This window comes from Protopterus annectens, chromosome 1.part1, assembly GCF_019279795.1.
Source record: "Protopterus annectens isolate FY-2018-M chromosome 1.part1, PAN1.0, whole genome shotgun sequence".
Taxonomy (NCBI): domain Eukaryota; kingdom Metazoa; phylum Chordata; order Ceratodontiformes; family Protopteridae; genus Protopterus; species Protopterus annectens.
In genome coordinates, this window is record NC_056726.1 from 1,703,401,098 (window position 1) to 1,703,422,460 (window position 21,363).

General features: G+C 39.8%; 1 protein-coding gene across 1 annotated transcript in view; it reads right to left on the reverse strand.

The window, feature by feature from the left end:
* The window catches only part of LOC122811873 (uromodulin-like), a 549,630-nt gene extending 529,375 nt beyond the window's left edge, over positions 1–20,255 (reverse strand). Inside the window, exon 1 of the mRNA XM_044084012.1 lies at positions 20,029–20,255. Coding sequence (XP_043939947.1) covers positions 20,029–20,205 — 177 coding nt within the window. The 5' untranslated portion in view covers positions 20,206–20,255. The remainder of the gene's footprint in view (positions 1–20,028) is intronic.
* Positions 20,256–21,363: the final 1,108 nt, after the last annotated feature.

Below are 21,363 nucleotides of genomic sequence, written 5' to 3' on the forward strand. Positions count from 1 at the left end.
TAGATTTAAGCCTTTAAGCGTAAAATGGTATCCTTAAGGATATTTTAACTTGATTGTTCAATGACAATTTTCAGAACATTTTACCAGGAAGTGTAAAAGTATGGAGAGTGAATGTGATATTGTGATATTGCCTGTTAGAATCATTTTATCACCATATTCTGCCATATTGCATTATACTTGGTTTCTACTAGGGGTGCATAGCATCTCTTTTTGGTCAAAAATACAGTATATGTCCTCAACATGCCTCTTGTAGATAAGATGCCACCAAGAAAACTCCCTGCTTTGACCATGTCAATATAGATGAACTAGCTTCATTTGCTGAGCTGCATTTACATCATTAAGATTGCTCCAGAATGATTCCCTGGAAATTGTATTAAGAAATATCAGCTGGGGACTGACACTTGTATTTAAGTATAGACACTATATGCAAGGTTTAGCAATCATTTCCCGCTATCAGTCGAGCATGGTGTACATTACAGGTTTCCATTATTGAACAATATATGACTTCTCTTCATGTCTGGATGTACAGTAAATATCCAAAATATATTCATAGTGAGTGGGCATTGCAACCAAATTATCTTATGTGCAGTCTGTGCCTGAGCATTTGTGTATAATATCATGAAACTTTTTCTTAGAACTGTCAAACAGTGATTGAGATATTGTCTCATGTATGTAGAGATGTTATTAAGGTCACTTTTATTCTCTGGCATGTTCCATTAAATTCATTTGCAGTTCAGGGTTTCATATATCACTTCTCTTCAGTGTATGAAATGCAGTTATGCCCAGGATATATCTGAAGAGAGCAGTAATTCCATTAGACAAAAAATCAAACAAACAAAGAAAACAAAGAAAACCCATATCATTCTTAGAAACTGTAAAAGTTTCTGTCATTGGGAGTATCAGACACACACACACACACACACATATATATATATATATATATATATATATATATATATATATATATATATATATATACACACACACACAATCACAAAAAACAAAAGAAATATTTATATGTGAGTCATGGGTGGTGCAGTGGTACAATAGTTAACATTGTTGCCTTACAGCAAGAGGTTCTCTGGTTTGATTTTTGGCTGGGGTGCCTTCTGTGTAGTCTCCATGTCCTCCCTGCATTCGCATGGGTTTCGTCTGGGTACTCTGGTTTCCTCCCACATTCAAAGACATGCATCATGAATGTCCACAAAGGTTCCTCCCACATTCAAAGACATGACATACATCTGGAGCATTTTTCTCCAGGCCTCCGCTGGAAATAGGCTCTGTCCTAGTCGGAATTTCCTGGTTAACGAATGTTAAATAAGGAAAACGTATTAGTGTATATATTTATATATATATATATATATATATATATATATATATATATATATTTGTATGTGTGTGTGTAAAACTAAACTTCCAATGCAATAACGTTATTTAAATATATATAGATTTGCCAGAACAGGTAACTTTTATGTCTCTGAATTTATGACTGCCCCCTCCCCAAAGAAGTTTTTTAGAGTAGAACATGAATACCTTGGGTAACTACACCATCAATAACACACGTTTAAAGGTTAATTCACTAGCCAGGGATTTGGGAGCTCTTGCAGATGGTAGCCTAGCCTTCAATCAACATATCTAAAGTAGAAAAAATAAAAATCTTCTGTGTTGCTGAACTCATAAGCAAGGGCATGTCAGACACCACTAGGAGGTCATCAGACCACTGTACACTGCCCTCCTCAGGCAGGCAATAGAGTATAATCCCCCATTTTGCCATTTTGGTATGTACCTGACTAAACACATGCAGCAAATGGAATGTCCACAAATGTTCCTCGTAAAAAGAAAACAGGGATCAAACAGAAGTTTCTATGCTGATCACCTCAAAGCCTTGTCTCTTTACTTTGTGTCATACAGACACTGAGAGGTGATCTTTGCTTGACATATAAGGTATCCTTGTACTCTGTTTTGATTAATCTATTGCACATCCACAAAACAAACAGCATCACAACTACTAGATTAAAAGAACTAAATTTTGCTTGCATCATAAATACATGTTAGAGACACAGATATGTTTCTGAGAGAATTCCCATTCTTTGCAACAGATTCCCTATAAATGTATAGCAGAGTTTCTCTCTATCACTTTTTAAGTGCAACCTGGACCAATGGATGAGTAACTGGAAATTCACCCCTGGTCTGGTTCCTATGTCACTGATGGACAGAGTTAGTAATCACCCCCTATTAACCAAATATAAATCAAATTTGTGGGTCACATTTAGGTTGCATGGATAGGCTTTTAAGGGCCCTAGTGGTTATTAGCCTAGTACCTATAAACATAAGTTTGTGTCTATGGATTACACCTAAAACTATCAAATAAGTCCTTTTTATCTGAGAATCATTGAATATTTTCTAGGAAACAGCCAGGAAACATCCATACAAGATACCCAAACAATATAAATTGACTCCTCTCAACATGGAAGAAAATAAGATGATCTCTAAGATTCTCCCAGAGTGCTGAGCTCCTAATTCTGTCATAGAAGTTGAGTCCAACTACCCTAAAAGGGAAGCTCAATTATTCTTACTGTAACCCTAAGCTCATTATTTTGCACTACCCAAATTTCATTATTATGTATGAAGAATCAATCACTGACTACCAAACTAAGACCTTCATCCTATGACCATATCTGCTGTGCTGATCCAGTACTTATACAAATGTATGATTCCTTGTTCAGTCTCAAAAAATCCTCTATTCTCATTCATGAACAAGATGCCAAGATAATTAAACTCTTTAACTTGAGGTAACTGACCCTTCTCCTGCACAGTGCAATCAATACTTTTCCTGAGTGAGACGATGACCTCTGATATCCACCTCACCTGATTCACATTCATCGTTGAATTACTACAGAACACATTGGCGGTTACATTACAATCATTTAAAGATAAGAAGTCAGTATAATCTACAAAGATGATCAACAAGTTCAGATGCAACCATCCTGTCCCCAAACCAGGTACTATTTAAACTATGGTTGTGAATTTATATCCTGTCCATGAAAAATCAAAAACAGGAGGGGAAATATGCACCCCTGAATAAGGACATGTCTGTCACTCTTTAAACAAATTAAGAGAATGGTGTGCAGAAATAATCCTGACATCTGACACACTTGTTCAAATTCCTAAAAGGCAATGCGGGAAACACAGCTGTATGCTTTCTCCAAGGTATCAGAACCACATGGTACCTCTGGTATCTGTACAATCACAAAGTTTTAATTCACTGTTTTAAGACCATGTACAATTTGTATTATTCTTCTTTAATCAAAGGCTTGATTGTTCATTGATGTGTAATTTCCAACACTCTGGACTAAAAATACAGCCTACTCGCCTCCTTTTTGAAAATGGAGATCACTGTCCAATTTGTTGTTTCAGAGCTGCTGTCAATACTGTCAGTAAATAGCAGAAAGATGAAATAAATATGCTATTTCAACAATATTAACTGCCTTCAGTATTTTTGTCTGGATTTTATTCAGTAGAAAATGGCTTGCCAAAGTGGACCATGTCAGTGACCATATATGCAAAAATGGATGCATTTCCACCCTTTACTTTTTTTATTGTATCCTCAGAAAAGGGTATGTTCACTGGCTTCTGGAATTCCATGAAGTGCTTCTTCAACCTGTCAGTGTTGTTCCAATCATAGCCAACTTTTATATACATTTACTAAGAACAGTTTATAAAATGACTTGCATCTTGATCTCTTGTCACTAGACTGTTTGAGTAAACCTCTTTTATAAGTGTCATTTTTATGGCTTATAGACTTTTCTTAAACATCTCTACTGAAGTAACTACCACAACTGCTGTCTTCCTGTTTGTCAATACCTATTAGTCAAATTGATAGACCCCCCCTCCTCTATTAGAATTACATAGGTTCATAGGTGTGTACTAGGTTAATGGCCCTGGAGCTTTTACATGCCTAGCCCATAGGATTACTCTGGCACCATGCCACCCAACCTTAGTTCCCAGTGCCTGTGTTGAGTAGAGCCACTGGAGTGAACCCCTGGGTGAATTTTCTATTTCCCATCCACTCATGAAGATTTCTCTTGAAGATGGCTAGTGAGGTGCTCTGCTTTACATGTACGGGAAGTCTATTCCATAGTATGGGCAGTCCCTGGGTTATGAACCTGTCCCTCCAGCATGTTCTGTTGATTGTGGTAATGAGGTTGAGGTCTCTGGAGCATGTGATGTGACGGGATTGGGATTTCTTTAGATGTAGCATTTCTAACAGAGCTGGGTCAGACATGCCTTTGTAAGTCAAGCAGAGATCGACTCTAAGTAGGCAATATTTGACAGAGAATAGTTGGAGTTTTTTGAGTCTGTCCATATAGGACAAGCGTTTAAGGGCTAGGATCCTGTGGAGTACTTTTGCAGCCTTTCCAGTTGTTGCAGGTGTCTAGTGAGGTACATGCCAAATGGGGCATTGTACTCAATGATTGGCCTAATGAGGGAAGAGTAGAGGGAGAAAATGACCTCTTTCTTCCTGGATGAAAAACCCTTAGTAATGAGATGTGCCACATAGAAGGACTTTCTGACCACAGTGGCAATGTGGTGGTCAAAACAGAGGTTGCTGCCAACTTGTGTTGACAGATCTCTTACAACGCCTTCTGTGTTCAGTGGACTACCATCGATGTGGTAATTCAAGGGAATTGGGTTTTTCCCAAGGGGGATGACAACACATTTTTTGTCATTGAGCTTAAGGCCATGGTTCTGACAACAGTCGTTGGTCTCAGTGAGGCCTTTCCATAGGATGTCAACATCACTTGGGGAGTTAATAATAGCTCCCAGCTTGTAATTATCTGCAAACTTTGTCAGTGAGAGTCCCTTTGTGTTGTTCTGGACTTCAAAGAAGTAGATACCGAACAGGAGAGGACCCAGGACCAAACCCTTTGGGACTCCACTCGTGACTGGTCAGCAGTCTGACTTGGAGTCAGCTACTTTCACACTGTGGGTTCTATCTGTGAGCCGGTTTGCAACCCATCTAGTGATATAGTGGTTGATGCCTAGCTTAGTGAGTTTTCTATGATTCCTAAGTGGGGAATGGTAACAAAGGCCTTGGCCTGATCAAGGTAGGCTGTATGAACAACCTTGCCTTCATCTACAGCTCAAGTGACTGACTCAAAGAAGTCAACCAAGTTGAGCAGACATGATCTACCCTTCACAAAACCAAACTGCATAGAATCTAGAGTATGGAGATTCCCCATATCTTCATTTATTAGATCCATGATGGTGCGTTCCATAGCTTTGCATATCAGACTCGTCAGGCTAATGTGGCGATAGTTCTCAGGGTCTGTAGTCGCTCCTCCTTTGTGGTGAGGGATGACTGTAGCAGTCCACCATTCAGTAGGGACAAAGCCTGAGGTGAGGCTGTGATTGAACAGGGCACACAGGTGTGGTGCCAGTTCACTCTGTATTTCATGTAGAACACAGCCAGAGATATTGTCAGGCTCCACAGAAGCTGTATTCTTGGCCTTGGACAGTGCTGTTTTAACCTGTGCAGCAGTAATACTGGGTGCCTGGAAATCTACTTGTATTGTGCTTGGTCCTTGGGGGGGAGGGGTAAAGGTGGCACTAAATCTGTCGGCCAGTATATTGGCAATATCTGTTGGCTTGGTATAGGAGGTACCATTGTGCAGTAGCTCAGAGCAAATCTGGGTATTGCCGTGGAAATTCTTTACATAACTATAGAAGGCCTTGTGGTTGTTTTTACTATCTGCTGCAATTCTGTTTTCATAGCTAGCTTTAGAGGATTTGATGAGGAATCTCAACTTTTTCTTGATGCTGATGAGGGAGTTTTTCCAGTTTTGGGACATCACCTTATTTTGCATCAGTTTCCTCCTTCTGTTGTAGAGTTTGTTTATGGTAGGGAATCACCAGATTGGCTTCCTTTTTTTGGAGGAGAGCATCTTGGTTCTATTAGGTATGGCGTGATCCATGCATTGTGTACGTGTTCGCACAGTGCATTGGTGTATGATTCCGTGCTACTGCAACTATTCTCCATTTCCATGGGTGCTGTGAAGTTAGCCACCTCTGTTTTTGGAGACCAAAGTTAGCTTTGGAGAAGCTTTTCATGGTGGTTACCTTTGCGGGGGTGGGGGGTTGGGAGGGATGTGGATTTCCAAAGTAATTAGTTTGTGATCAGATCTAACCAGGGAGGAGATGACTACTGCTGTAGAGCAATGGTTGCCCAAGTTAGTAATGACCAGGTCAAGGATGTTGCTACCGCTAGTGGGGGTAAGAACAAGCTGGCCAAGGGAATTGGAATTCATGAATTATTGGAAATGTTGGGCAAGTGTATTGGTACATGAGTAGTTTTACCATTTAATGGAGGGGTAGTTGAAGTTGCCCAGTATGAGAGTGTTAGGTTGGAGCCTAATATACTCCAGGGTGCTTAGGAATGTGGAGTGTGAGTTTTGGGACATGGTTGGGGACCTATAGCAGGCTACAACCTGAATTGCTGTCTTACCCAGTGTTAGCTGCACCTGAAGTACCTCAGATGCGTTATGTTGGGCTACCGGTCTGGAGGTGTGCACATCCTTTATGAATATGGACACACCACCACCTTTGGAGCTTTGGTCCAAGTTCTGGGGTCAAAAGGTGTGGAATGAGTTATAGCCTGGTAGTGCAGGGATGCTTTCTGCTACCTTGAACCAGGTCTCTGTTACAGCACAAATGTTGATATTCTCCATTTTAAAGGGGTGCTTTGAGTTAATGCATTTTGAGATTTAGACTTCTAGCATTGAGAAGCATGAATCGCAGATTTCATTTGTTTGTAGCTGTTATTGTGGTAATTTGTTTTTTTGGACACTGCCTAAAAAAGGCACTATAGGGGTGGCAAGAGCCTTGGCCTGTATCTGGAAGCCCAGAGGTGACAGATCCAGGCCATCTCTGGCAAAGCATTGTGGTCTGTCAATCATGTCATCTCATGCAGATACTGGATCCCCTTAGAATGACACCAGAACCTTAGCCAGTTGTTGAAATCAATCATTTTTCTGTTTGTACTGTGGCATCATTCTGGGTGATGGTAGGATGCTGCTCAGGGCTAGGTTCATACCTGCGTGGGCTAGATAATCCAAGAGCTCCTCCATGTCTCTTTTCATGTAGTCCAGGGAGGTATGTCTCAGGTCATTCACACTGACATGTACAATGACAGAGTCATATTTGTACTTGTTGTTGAGGGACCTGAGTGCGTGCGTTATGTGGTGGATCCTGGCACCTGACAGGCAGCTGACTGTTACTTTCTCCTTAATCAACCTAGTGAGTGAGATATCAGTGTGCATCATTATTGAGTCACCTATGACTAGTGTGTTGGGCATGCTGTTTTGCATAAGGAGCTTTGGTTGAGTGGCACACTGTTTAGGAGAGTTATGTGTCTCATGATTAGTGTTGTGTTGTGGTGGTCAAGTGTGTTTCTGCCTTGGAGGTCTCTTTTGTTTGGGTAGATTTTTATTGAAAGACTCCATAAAGGTGGGTGTGTGGTTTGTGTTTTTATGTGAAGGCAGTGCTGGTGTGTGTTCTGGAGGGGTATCTGTTCCATGTGGTGTGGTGAAGTGTTGACCTCCTCTTGACCAGCTATTCCAGTCTTGGCTGGATGGTGCGTGGCTTCCAGTTTGGATATGTAAGTGCATCTCTCGCAAGTCTAAGTGTTGGGAGGTAAGAGGAGAGGGTTGTCAGTGTTCATGAGCCAGTTGCTACATTGCCTCAGTATGCCCAAGTTGACCAGGTTAATAGGAGAAAGCACAGGGAACTGACCTTTTGATAACAGACAAAGTTAGAAAACATTTTTCTTTTACATGACAGTATTCTTCACTGCTGCTGCCCAGCAGCAATTGCTAGGATTATTGTCATGGGGAGTATTGACCTCCTTTTGTTTTTGCTTATTGCCTGCTTCAGCAATTGGCATCATGAACAAAATTTATTTAAAACTGACATTCTCAGCCTCATCTGTTACATTGAAGAAGCTCTTCTGTAGTTTGTAATTGAACTTACCTCTCACAGAAGTGTCATCTAGATGTTCACTGGATATCCCTACTACATATGTGGTTTTCCTGTGTTTGCCCAGACAATCTAGCAAGCTGACCCAGCTTACCATGTAATGGTGACTATTTGAGAGCTTAGCACCTTTTTTATCTGAGTGTCTAGAACATACTGCTTCAGGTATGATAAGATAACTGTAAGTTCAATCACTGAACTTTGCACCACAGTAGTGTGTTACCTGGTACACTTATGAAATTTTTGTTTGAATATGTCACTGATTGTGTGCAACCTATGACTAGAAAAAAATCCAAAAACAATTCTCCACTTGAGTATAAATAAAGCAATCCATCAGTCTCTGTTATGCTCATCCATGCATGTCCAACATCCTCAAAAAGGTGTTAAGGTCTTCTTGTAGAACTATAGGATCCGTATGTGGTTCCCTGTCCAGCACTGCACTTACTGCCTTCAAAAAGGCTCAATGCTTGGAGCATCTGTGAGACGCATATGCACAAACAGCAGAAAGTGATTTCCTTTCAACAGCATACTTTTCCATTGATGTGATTTTCTTATTTACTCGCACAAACTCCAAGTAAGCAACATCCAGAGAAGATGTGTGAATATCTTCACTCTTGCATGTGACCTGTCCTAAGGGTCAACTCCCCAATGAGAGAAAGATCATCTCTGTGTTAAGAGTCTTGTTCCAGAATTAATACTGTGTGCAGATGTAAGACGACCTAAATCTGGTTGATACTTTTCATCTTCCCACACATGTTCTGTCTCTTCCACAGCAGTAAGTTGACATTCCATTTACCAATAAATATCTTCCATTTTGAGAGGCAAGTTCATTATAACATGCCCTGCTGCTGCCTGCCATTCGATTGCCATTTCTCCTGACCCCAATTCTTCACCTTGTGGTGCATGAGATGAGCTAAGCTTTTTTTAGTTCGATCCCCACCAGGCACTTCCTGGTGAACTACTGTCACCATGACAAGTCCAGAGCTGGTTCATTGTCCTGAGCAAGATTCTCAGTTTTTGAATTGAACCATCCTGGATGACATTCTGAATAATTATTTGTCAGGGACAAATCCACTAGGACCACATAGCTCAAGTAACATAAAACTAAGTAAGTCAAGAGCACATAGATCATTTTATCACAGTAGGGTCGCACTAGAGATTTGGTTGTTTCAGACCAAAAAGATCATATAACATTGCAAAGCAGTGAGAATTTCATTTTTGTTTGTTTTCATAATGTTGTGACATTAATAACAGATATTAAAATAATTTATTATTAGCCACACTGGTCTACCCTCTATAACAAACATAACTAAGGTATTATTTCTTCTCACGGCTCCCACCCTGAAAGGCTCACACAGTTAGGAGGACTGCAAACATCTGGGCATTTTAAAAAAATGGATAGCCACACTGGTCTACCCTCAATAACAAACTTAACTAAGGTTTCTATTTTTGCTAAAGTATTTCTGCTTAAACTGTTTAATTCAGCCGTATGGGATCAACAGCACCAAATGTCCCAGCACTTGAATAAGGCTCCAAATGCTAACAAGTTCCACCAAATTGTACTATTAAAGGTGCTGTCTGTGTTTAAAAACAGAACATAGATTAGAATTTAAAGCAAGTAAGAAAGCAAGAAAAAAGCCTCTTACTTTAATCACAGGCTCTGAGGATTCCTCTGGTGTGGTTAAGCCCCTTACATGTTCCCCTCCCCCTGCCTTACTAACAATCCGAGGTTACTTAACCACCTCAGTTAACCTCCATTTTTCAAACACCACAGTGCTTCCAACCCAAATGGCTGTCCTGCTGTAAACTTGGCATGTAATTTTCTGTGTTACTGACTCTTTGATTAAATACAACTGTAGATTTATTAATATGTGAAATCTTATGCTGACTCTGAATGTTTAAAAGTACATTAATACATGAGGCTGACAAATGCATTGGGCAACTGATTTTGTGCTTTATCGTTGCTGCTAAATTGATTGTTTGTGGATCAATATAATTTTGTTGCAGTATTTAGTCTAATTCTTAAATCCTAGACTCTGTACAAACAGCCTACTTCCCAAATGCTACTACAATTGAACTTTATTTTCATGCTAAAGATACAAGATGCTGTATGCAGAAAATTGTGACCCAGATTAGCATTTCTTCTTCTTATACATGCTATATCTTGCTTACTTGTTCTATTTAGCTACCAAATACTTGAAACCGTTTCTTAGAGCAGTGCCGTGTACTATTAATGTAAGGATTAATTAATGTAAGGATTACAAACCCACCTCCATAGGTATAACAAGGGATAACAAACTAAGAGTAATGCTACTCAATGCCAGAAGTCTAAACCTCAAGATGCACGCACTCGAAACTCTCCTTAGCATGGAGAACATCAATATCTGTGCAGTAACAGAAACCTGGTTCAAGGCTCCCGAGAGCACCCCAGCACTACCAGGTTATACCTCATAGCATGCTTTTCGGCCCCAAAACTTGGACTGAACAACAAAATGAGGGGGAGTATCAATATTCATCAAAGATACCCACACCTCCAGGTTGGTGGCACAGCACGAAGCATCAGAGACTATCCAAGTGCAACTAAAAGTGGGTAAAACTGCCTTCCAGTTTATAGCCTGCTGCAGTCCACCCTCCCAAACCCAGGAACCCCACTCGGCCTTCCTGAGAACACTGGAAAATATGAAGGTCTCTCCAAACACCATTATACTGGGTGACTTCAACTACCCAAACATAGACTGGGAGCATTACTCAAGCTCCAAAACCCTAGCCCAATGGTTCCTAGAATTTATAAACTCAAATGCTATTGAACAACTTGTTACCACTCCCACAAGTGGGGAAAACATACTGGACCTGATCATCACCAACATGGGGACTCTATGCTCCAGACAAGAAGTGTATCCCTCACTGGTAAGATCAGACCATAAACTAATCTCACTGGATATTCACATCCCGACCCCACCCCCTGCCCAGAAAACCACAGTGAAAAAATTCTCTACAGCAAATTTCACACTCCTCAAAACCGAGGTGGAATCCTTCAAAGCCCCCGGGCCTGTGGAAAATACAGCCCAGACTGCAGAATCCTTTATAAACGCATTCTATGAACACCTTCAAGAATGCATGGATCATGCAATCCCAAATAAAACCAAGACCCAATCCTTCAAAGGCAGACGTCCTGTCTGGTGGACCCCAGCCATAAACAAACTATACAATAGAAGGAGGAAGCTACTACATGATAGAGCAAAATCCCAAAAAGGGAAGGTATCTCTGATCAGTATTAGCAAAACACTATGGGCACTCATAAAATCGTCTAAGGCCAGCTTCGAGAGAAAAATTGCACAGGACACTAAGGATAATCACAAGGCTTTCTTTAGTTATGTTAGGAACCTGGGTGGGAATTCCCAGATATGCTCAGAATTAGTCCAAAATGACAAAAAATACACCGAACCCACAGACATTGCCAACATCCTAGCTGACAGGTTGAGTGCAAACTTCTCCCCCCCCTCCCCACCAAAAGGGCAAATATCTATCCCAGCAGAGTGCTGCCCCCCTGACAAATCAGATGCTCAGGTAAGAGCCGCCCTCTCCAAAGCAAAAAACACAGCATCAATGGGACCAGACAGTGTCCCGGGCTGCATCCTACATGAACTCCAAGAAGAGCTAAACCCAAACATAAAACTACTGTTCAATCTCAGCCTTACTACAGGATATGTACCCAAAGAGTGGCGTACAGCAACAGTGGTCCCTCTCCACAAAGGTGGTGCCTCAACGGATCCTGGAAACTATCGCCCCATAAGCCTGACTAGCTTGGTCTGCAAAGCTATGGAAAGGATCATCATGGACCTCATAAATAAAGATATTGGGGACCTACAGACACTGGATCCTACCCAGTTCGGCTTTGTTAAGGGCAGATCCTGCCTCTTAAACCTGGTCGATTTCTTTGAAACAGTCACCAAGGCCATTGACGAGGGAAGGTGGTCCACACAGCCTACCTGGACCTCGCAAAAGCCTTCGATACAATACCCCACTCGGGCATTATAGATAAGCTCACCAGCTTAAATATAAACCCCTATGTCACTAGATGGGTTGCAAACTGGCTCAAGGACAGAACCCACATGGTTAGAATTGCTGGAGCCATGTCAGACTCCAAACCAGTTACAAGTGGCATCCCACAAGGCTCAGTCCTGGGACCTCTCTTGTTCGGTATATATTTCTCAAAGGTACAGGCCAACACGGAAGGACTGTGGCTGACCAAGTTCGCAGATGACTGCAAACTGGGCACCATAATCGACTCTCCAGCTGACACAACCATCATCCAAAAGGGCCTCATATAAACAGACAACTGGTTCCAGAGCCATGGCCTTAAGCTAAATGCCAAAAAGTGTACAGTCATCCCCTTTGGCAAAAACAAAGTGCCCACAAATTACCACATAGGTGGTAATCCATTAAGTACAGAAGAAGTAATTAGGGACCTGGGGACCCAAGTTGATTACAATCTCTCATTTGACAACCACGTGGCCAAAGTGGTTAGAAAAACATTTTATATAGCCCACCTAATCATGAAGGGATTCACATATAGATCAGGGGAGGTCATCGTGCCTCTATACTCATCCCTCATCAGGCCCATAATTGAGTACAATGCCCCTTTTGGGATGTACCTTACCAGACACCTGCAGCAACTGGAAAGACCCCAAAAGTACCTCACCAAGAGGATCAAAGGGCTCAAACAGATGCCATATGCTGCCCGGTTAAAGAAGCTCCAGCTCTACTCAGTGGCATACTGCCTGCTCAGAGGCGATCTGTGCCTGATGTATAAAGCCATGTCCAACGCGAAATTAATGGACATGCTGCACCTCAGAAAATCCAAATCCCATCGAGCTACGCACTCAAGAGACTTGAACCTCAGCACTGAAATAAATAGGACATGCTGGAGGGACAGATTCATAACCCAGAGGCTCCCTTCACTCTGGAATAAAATCCCAGTCCAGGTTAGGCAGAGTCCCTCATTGACACTCTTCAAGAGGAATCTTGATGAGTGGATGGGAGATCGTAGGTTTACCCCGAGTATCACTTCTGTGTCACTGTTAGACAGAGGCAGAGTATACTAACCTCGAAAAAGGGCATAGCAAAATTAATTTAAAATGGGTGGCGAAAGCCAAACACACTCTGGCTAGGCTTATAAATGCCCTAGGGAGATAGCCTAGTATGAACCTATGAACCTATGAACCTATGATTATGCTTTTTCTTTCAGTCGCTGTATTATATATGGCTTGAAACACTGTTCAACTATTTTTTGCTATAGTTCTATTTCTGGTGATAAGCTAACACTAAATATCTATTATTAGGTATTATCCCTTCTCACGGCTCCCACCCTGAAAGGCTCACACAGTTAGAAGGACTGCATCCAGTTGGGCATTTAAAAATAAAAGATAGCCACACTGGTCTACCCTCAATAACAAACTTAACTTAGGTTACTATTTTTTCTAAAGTCTTTCTGCTTAAACTGTTTAATTCAGCCATACAGGTCAACAGCACCAAACTTCCCAGCCCTGAAATAAGGCTCCTAATGCTAAAAAGTTCCACCAAATTGTACTGTTAAAGGTGCTGTCTGTTTAAAAACAAAACATAGATTAGGATTTAAAGCAAGTAAAAAGCAAGAAAAAAGCAAATTCCACCAAATTGTACTGTTCAAAGTGCTGTCTGTGTTTAAAAACATAGGTTCATAGGTTCATAGGTTCATACTAGGCTATCTGCCCGAGGGCATTTACAAGCCTAGCCCATAGTTTTGTGGCTTACGCCACCCCTTTAGTATGGGGAACTATACCCATTATTTTGCTGTGCCTCTGTTGAGCAGTGACACTGAGGTAATCCCTGGGGTATATCTGAAAATATATCTATAAACAGAATATAGATTTGAATTTAAAGCAAGTAAGATAGCAAGAAAAAGCATCTTACTTTAATCACAGGCTCTGAGGATTCTTCTGGTGTGGTTAAGCCCTGCTTCGCTCACCCTCTGGGCTCACTTCATGCCCCTCCCTGCCCCCTATTCCCACCCATCCCCAGTACCTCTGAATTTGTAACCCCTCAGCCACACCCCCTTCTCCTCCTTCACCAACTATTAACAGGAATTCTTTTATAACCCACCCCTTCTACTATCTCCCCACCTACTCTTACATCTAGGCTGCCTACCTACCAGGAGTATATTCCCCCCATTATGTCTCTAATACTTATTAAGTCTTCTAAAATCCCACCTGTGTTCTACACCCTACCTTTACTAATCACCCTTTATTTTCTCACCATCTATGAAAAACAATCTCATATAGGATTCAACCATCCCATATGCCTTGCTACCACCTCAATCCTCTCAAATCATTCTGCCCACTCATTCATGTACATCAATGCCAACTCCTTTACCCCTGCTAACACCCACCCCAGAGGGCCACCCTGCACTCTTGTGGCAGAAGTGTGTAGCTCAGGTTAAATCTGAGTTGGTGATTGCTGGAGAAAGGCTCAGTTTGGTGCTCAGATATGTTAACACCAAAACTAAATACTACCAAAAACTGATAAATAAATTGCTAAACCTCATAGCTAGTTTGCCCCAAACCCTTACTATTGATGGGGATATCCACCCCAACCCTAGTCCACCATCCCCAGACAACACTAACTCTAATAATAACAGCCCAAACATAAGACAAAGCCTAAATAAACCCCCCAACTGACCTGCCACTTAAACATTAGAAGCATCAACAATAAGGTCCACAACCTCCATGCCATCCTGACAACCTACTCCTCCAACATACTTTGTCTCACCGAAACATGGTTAAAACCAACTACGCCAGATAATGAAATTCTACCTCCAGGGTATAATATAATCAGGCTAGATCGTACTACCAGGAAAGGGGGGAGGGGTTGCTGTTCTCTATAAAACCACCCTAAATGTTACTCTAGACAACCTTCAACCACCTATATTTAACAAAGCAGAAATTATGATTTCCAAACCACAAATAAATAAAAACACATGTATAAACATAGTATGTGTTTATATTCCTCCAGGTAATAACACAGGGAGAATAGAAGACATCCTCTACTGGCTATCCAATGCCTACCCCCAAGAGATCATTGTTTTAGGGGACCTCAATATAGATTGGAACACCTGCACTGCAGAGACCGCAACCACCCACGTAAACCTACATCGTTTTACACAAACTATAACCTCCCCTACTAGGATCCGCAAGCCTAACAATAAAGAAAGTATCCTAGACTGGATACTAATTAAAAGACCCCACCACATGTACAAATCAGGTACTATCCATTAATATCTAAGTGATCATTTCTTAACCTATACTATTAGGCATAAAGTTGAATATCCACTTCTACCCACCTATAAAACAATAAGAAATAACAAAAACTTCAACCTTAATAAATTCTTAGAATAACTTAAATTATGCAATTTGTCAATTCTAAAATAACTACCACTAGATGAGGCAGTAACACACTTTAATAACACATTCCTGGCCATCCTTGACAACCATGCACCTGCACGCTCTATTAGAATTAAAACAAAAGTTGCCTCCTGACTCACTAAAGAAACCAAACTAAAGATCATCCAAAGAAATAATGCCTGGAACACCTGGCGCTCCTCTAAAGCCCCACAAGATCAACTCAAATTTCAACAGTATAGGAATGATACAAAAAAATCCATATTACTAGACAAAAAAACTATTTCTGACATCTACAGCAGAAACACCACAACAAGCCACAGAAGTTCTGGCCAGGTATTAACAAACTCCTCCACCCAGGACAATCCACAACTCCAACCCACTCAACCCCAACCCAAAAATCACCAGAGTCCATTACCAACACCCTCAACAGTTTCTTTACAGAAACCATCCAGGCTCTTGCTAGCAAACTTGAACCCACTTGTCCTAACACTGAAACCCCTAAACCCAGTGACATTCTCTCCTTTAGCTTCCAAAAAGCTCTGACTTCACTCATTACAGCCCAAATTAAAAAACTCAAACCAATTCTTTCAGCTGACCTCCTCCTCCCTGTAGACAACCTGCAAAAAGCTGCTGATGTTATAGCATACCCTGTCTCTATTTTGATAAACAGAACCATAACTGAAGCCTCTATCCCCTCTATCTGGAAAATATCACATGTCAAATCACTCCACAAAGGAGGGAGCTCCACTGAGCTGTCAAACTATAGACCAGTAGCTACCCTTTCCACTCTGGCTAAAATTACGGAAAAGTGTATCCATGAACAACTCTTACACTACCTTATTAAACATAATCTTCTGGCCAACTGCCAGCATGGATTTAGACTACAGCACAGTACCACCTCAGCCCTCCTCTCCTTTTCTAATGTCATCAATTCCAGCCATAACAACAACAAACTATCCTCTCGCCTGTTTCTCAATCTTTCCAAGGCCTTCGACATGGTTAACTGCAAGCTACTCTTACTTACCCTAAATAAAATATACCTAAACAACTATGCCATACAATGGTTTCAATCTTATCTTAGTGGAAGACAGCAGACTGTCCTTTGGCAGGAAAAACTCTCCACTCTTCTCCCCATTACCCTTGGTGTCCCTCAAGGCTCCATATTATGTCCCCTTCATTTCTCCCTCTTTATCAATGACTTCCACACCGTAATCCCAGATGCATCCTGTGTACAATATGCTGATGACTCCACCCTGATTTTCTCAGCCTCTACCCCAACAGATCTCCTTAGTTTAAACCAGAAAACCTTTAATACAGTGGAAAACTGGATCTCTAATCAACAGCTGATATTAAACCCTAATAAAACAAAGCTATTGCTCTTCTCCCCTGATCGCAAATCCTCTCAACCTTTGTTTACTATAACACCTAACAATGGGAACATAATCTCACCAGATATGTCTACCAAACTCCTGGGTGTTATAATAGACAACAACTTCAAATATGATATGCATGTAAACCAAACTATTAAAACCGTTCATAAAAAACTTGGCTCCCTATACAAAAACAAACCTTTTCTCACCCCTCTAGCTAGGACTGCCATTGCCCATCCCCATCTGCTTTCAACTCTAATCTATGCCTCACCAGTACTTACTAACTTGAACAAAACTGATCTTAGCAAACTCTCTAGCTGCTACAATCAAATTGCCAATTTGCCACAGGAACTCCCTACAGGACACACCATTGTCAAAACCTAAACCTCTTAGGATGGCTAGAACTCCCCAGGCTAATTCAATATAATCAACTTACTGTAGCATTCAAGGCTATTAACCATCCAGAAAAAATGCCCTTTCTTAAAAACATCATCCATTCCTACAAAAACGCTAGGCCACTTTGTTCTACTACAACACTTTTGGTTCAACCTGTTAAAACTAACAACCCATCTGGAGAATCTTTGTTTGCAAATTCAGTAGGCAAAACCTGGAATTCGCTCCCATCTGATCTTACTCTGAACCCCTCCCTTAATCAGTTCAAAACAAATTTAACCCAGTATTTTAAAACTCACTGGTTATGTACTTGCTCTAACCCTGACTAAAGCCTCATCTACCTCCATATCCCTACAATTTTTTATTCACAGTGACTAACTTCTTACACTAAAAGCTTTGAAAAGAGAAACTGTAACATCTTTGCAGTTACTCTGTGTATAAGCTGCACCTATAGGTTTGATAAGAGAAACTGTAACATATTTGTATATATTTCTGAATATAAAGTGTATTCTTCATAGGCTTGAAATGTGAGACTGTAACTTGATTGTTAATACAATATGTTTGTGCATATACTGTAACTTGCTTGTCTTTATCTGTTTCTAAGTTTGGAGCTTTTCTCCCCAGGCCTCCACTGAAAATGGACATGTATCCAGTCGGACTATCCTGGTCAACAAATGTAAAATAAAATAAATAAATAAATAAAACATTTTCATTGAAATTCAGATGCAACTATTAATTTGCTTTTGATGCCAGTAAGAGGCAGTAGCTTGGTAAAATGGCACCCTGGGTAGTCTCCCAGACTGCACCCCCCCAACAAAGCTTGAATCCTTGACTTCTATATTAAACTCATTCATTCATGCATTCATTCATTCATTCATTCATTTAAACAGATGCAAAGTCACAACTTTTTCAACAAATGAATACTGACATGTCAAATTCAGATATTAAATGAATGTTGGCAATTAATTGCTTGTGCTTCATTTCTTCTCAGTTGGCACTGCTGATTATACTTCCCTAACAGCTTGCTCCCAGAGTAGAATCCATTTTTCCTTACCTAGCTATGGGTCTGAAGCCAGGAGCACACACTAAAGAAAATTAGCAAATGATAACACAGAACAATGTTTTTACAATTAAACCATTTTGGAGGAACAAGCTCTTTGTATTCAGGGTCCAACAGTACTCAAAACAGGCAGTACTTTATGTTACCTTTGTGCGTTACAAAATATGTATATGCCTATGCATATATTCAAAGTCATGAATAATGCATCATAATTTCTAAAAACTAGTGCAAAACATTTTATGAAGACTGACAGCATGAAGCATTTGGACTTTCCCTGATACCAAAAAAGGAGTTAATTGCTACCAAAACTTAAGGAGTAAAGTCCAAACTTATTGTTCCTTAGTAATATCATTGTTCCTAAGATAGAAACAATGATATGGCATCTGTAATGATCTCTGTTATCTCAAACTTTGAATTTATTTTAAAAGCTGGTATCTGCTGGTACCTATGCCACTGAATGGGTTGCTAAATCCATCCATCCATCCATCCATCCTCAAACTCTTTTTCCTATTTTGCACATGGGGTCAGAGTGTCACTTCAAGCCAAGATTTACACCACCAGGTGGCTAGCCCTGCCGCAGAAATGGGTTGCTAAATATCACACATAAAAACAGAGAGAGAATTAATCAAAGTAAACTTTATTGTCATTCAGACTCACACATGGGTCTATATTTTATAACCAAAAGCTCATTAGAGCGAATATGACTACATCGACATAAATGGTGACACACAAAAACATCGAAAAACCTAAACACCGAAAACTGAAACATCTAATTCTCATGGCTGTCCAACTCTTAGAAACTATACCAGCTAAAGTCACCCCATTCATCACACACAATACTCATTAACAAAACTACCTACATACATAAAACACATATCTATCACACTTCACCTACTTAAAATACTACCAAAACTATACTTACATAGCAACAAACTTCATTCATTTCAGTCTTGTGGGGGGCTGCACCCCCCAACTATGCATATCAACTGGAACATCACACTATAGTGAGGAAAGGACAAACTTAATGCTACATGCATCACCAGGATCATGGTATTGGCCAAACATAACTGTCTGATCTTTTGCATCTCGAGATATACATCTTTGGCTATTATGCAGTCCTTTATATGTCATGCAACATGTATTCATCCTTATGAACTTTCAGTTATATAATATAGACCCCCCACACACACATAGTGCAAGTTAAATGAAATTATGTTGCTTTGGTTCCAAGTGCATATATCACATGCAACTACAAAGAATAACAAGGACATATAGCAGTAAAGTAACATATACATATACTAAACAAAACTGACAAGACCTGAAGAGATTGAATTACCAGGAGTGCATGAGCAGTATAACTTAGCATACCTTCAGTTTTTGTTCCTTATTCTGCCTTTTCTGTTAATTCTGATTTAAAATAAGACAAATAATGTACATTCATTTGTGGAGTTGAAGCAGCGGCAGCCACACAGGGTGACGCCATTTTTTTAGCACATTTAATTTATTAATATTCAGTTGCAAACATTTATACCTTACATGCATTTAAAGTCCTTTAAGTCCTAAATGATCATTAGCACTTTTAATTTATTAATATTCAGTTACAAACATTTGTACCTTACATGCATTTAAAGTCCTTTAAGTCCTCTAAGATCATTAGCACATTTAATTTGTTAATATTCAGTTACAAACATTTGTACCTTACATTTATTTAAAGTACTTTAAGTTCTCTACTTACAAAAGTTTGTGCTTCACAGTTGTTAGTTGTTGAACTGAAATTGAACTGAAATGTTGCAATGCCAAACTGTTGTGAATATGCCTGGTCAAAACATTGATTGTCCTTAGTATTGTCATCTGGTAAAATAAATCCAAAATCTGACATAGTTCGGCCCAAACACTCAGTGATATTTACCATCAGATGGTGTTGACTGCAGGAGAAAGGTAGTGCACTGAGTAGTGATGGAAAATCTGAAAGAAATAAACACATTAAACTCCAGAGTGCTAGAAGGCATCTTCTTTGTCAGTCTAATGTTTGAGATGTGTAATACTGTAGATTAGAAATTAAAACTTGAATATGTCTTATGATTTACATTGGCATTGTACCTGTGCCAGACCTGACTGACAAGATATCTATACCTCTCTCAACATACTGTCCACTCCTTATCTCATTTTCTTCCTCTCCTTAGTGTTTATTACTACTCAAAAATAGTAAAGCCAAACAAAACTTAAAACCACTGCACAGAAAATCGGAATGAGACCCACAGTACGCCAAAATCCAAGGTTAACGTATTTTATTAATAACGTTTTCGCTCCTGTTTAACAGGAGCTTCATCAGACATTTTTTTTGTCTGAGCGAAAACGTTATTAATAAAATACGTTAACCTTGGATTTTGGCGTACTGTGGGTCTCATTCCGATTTTCTGTGCACTACTCAAAAATAAATATATATAAAGGAAATCTCATTTGGTCATAACTATTATTTAATATGTACACACTACTAACTTTATTTTTTTGCCCAGTGATCTTCACTGAAATGTTTGTGTTTTTTTATTTTGAACCTGTATCTACTATAAAACTGTATTGAATACTACTTTGTACAGACTAACTAGAAGATATGTACTCTGCATCTTACTGTATGTATACTATTGTACTATCTAATTATTGTATATTGCTTGTATTTCTGTGGAGCTTTTCTCCATGGGCTTCAGCTGAAAATGGTTTTCTGGCCCAGTCGGACTTTACTGGTAAACAAATGTAAATAAATAAATACATACATACATTTATGTTTGCTGCATCTACTCTATGCAAATAATTAGTATTGTATTCACCCCTGATTATATTATATAATCATATGTATGAGAAAAAAAATAGTGAGAATTGTACATAGAAGTAAAAAAATGAAATACTCTGCATAGGTTCTTAAAGGACTTTCAAGAAATTATATATTAATGAAACTTGAATGAATCCCTTAATTCTAATATTGCCTTTAATATTTATGTAGTTATTATTAGTAAAGTTAACCAGTTAGGGTTAAGATCTATGCTTGCAACATCTTCTGTAATAAAATACAGAC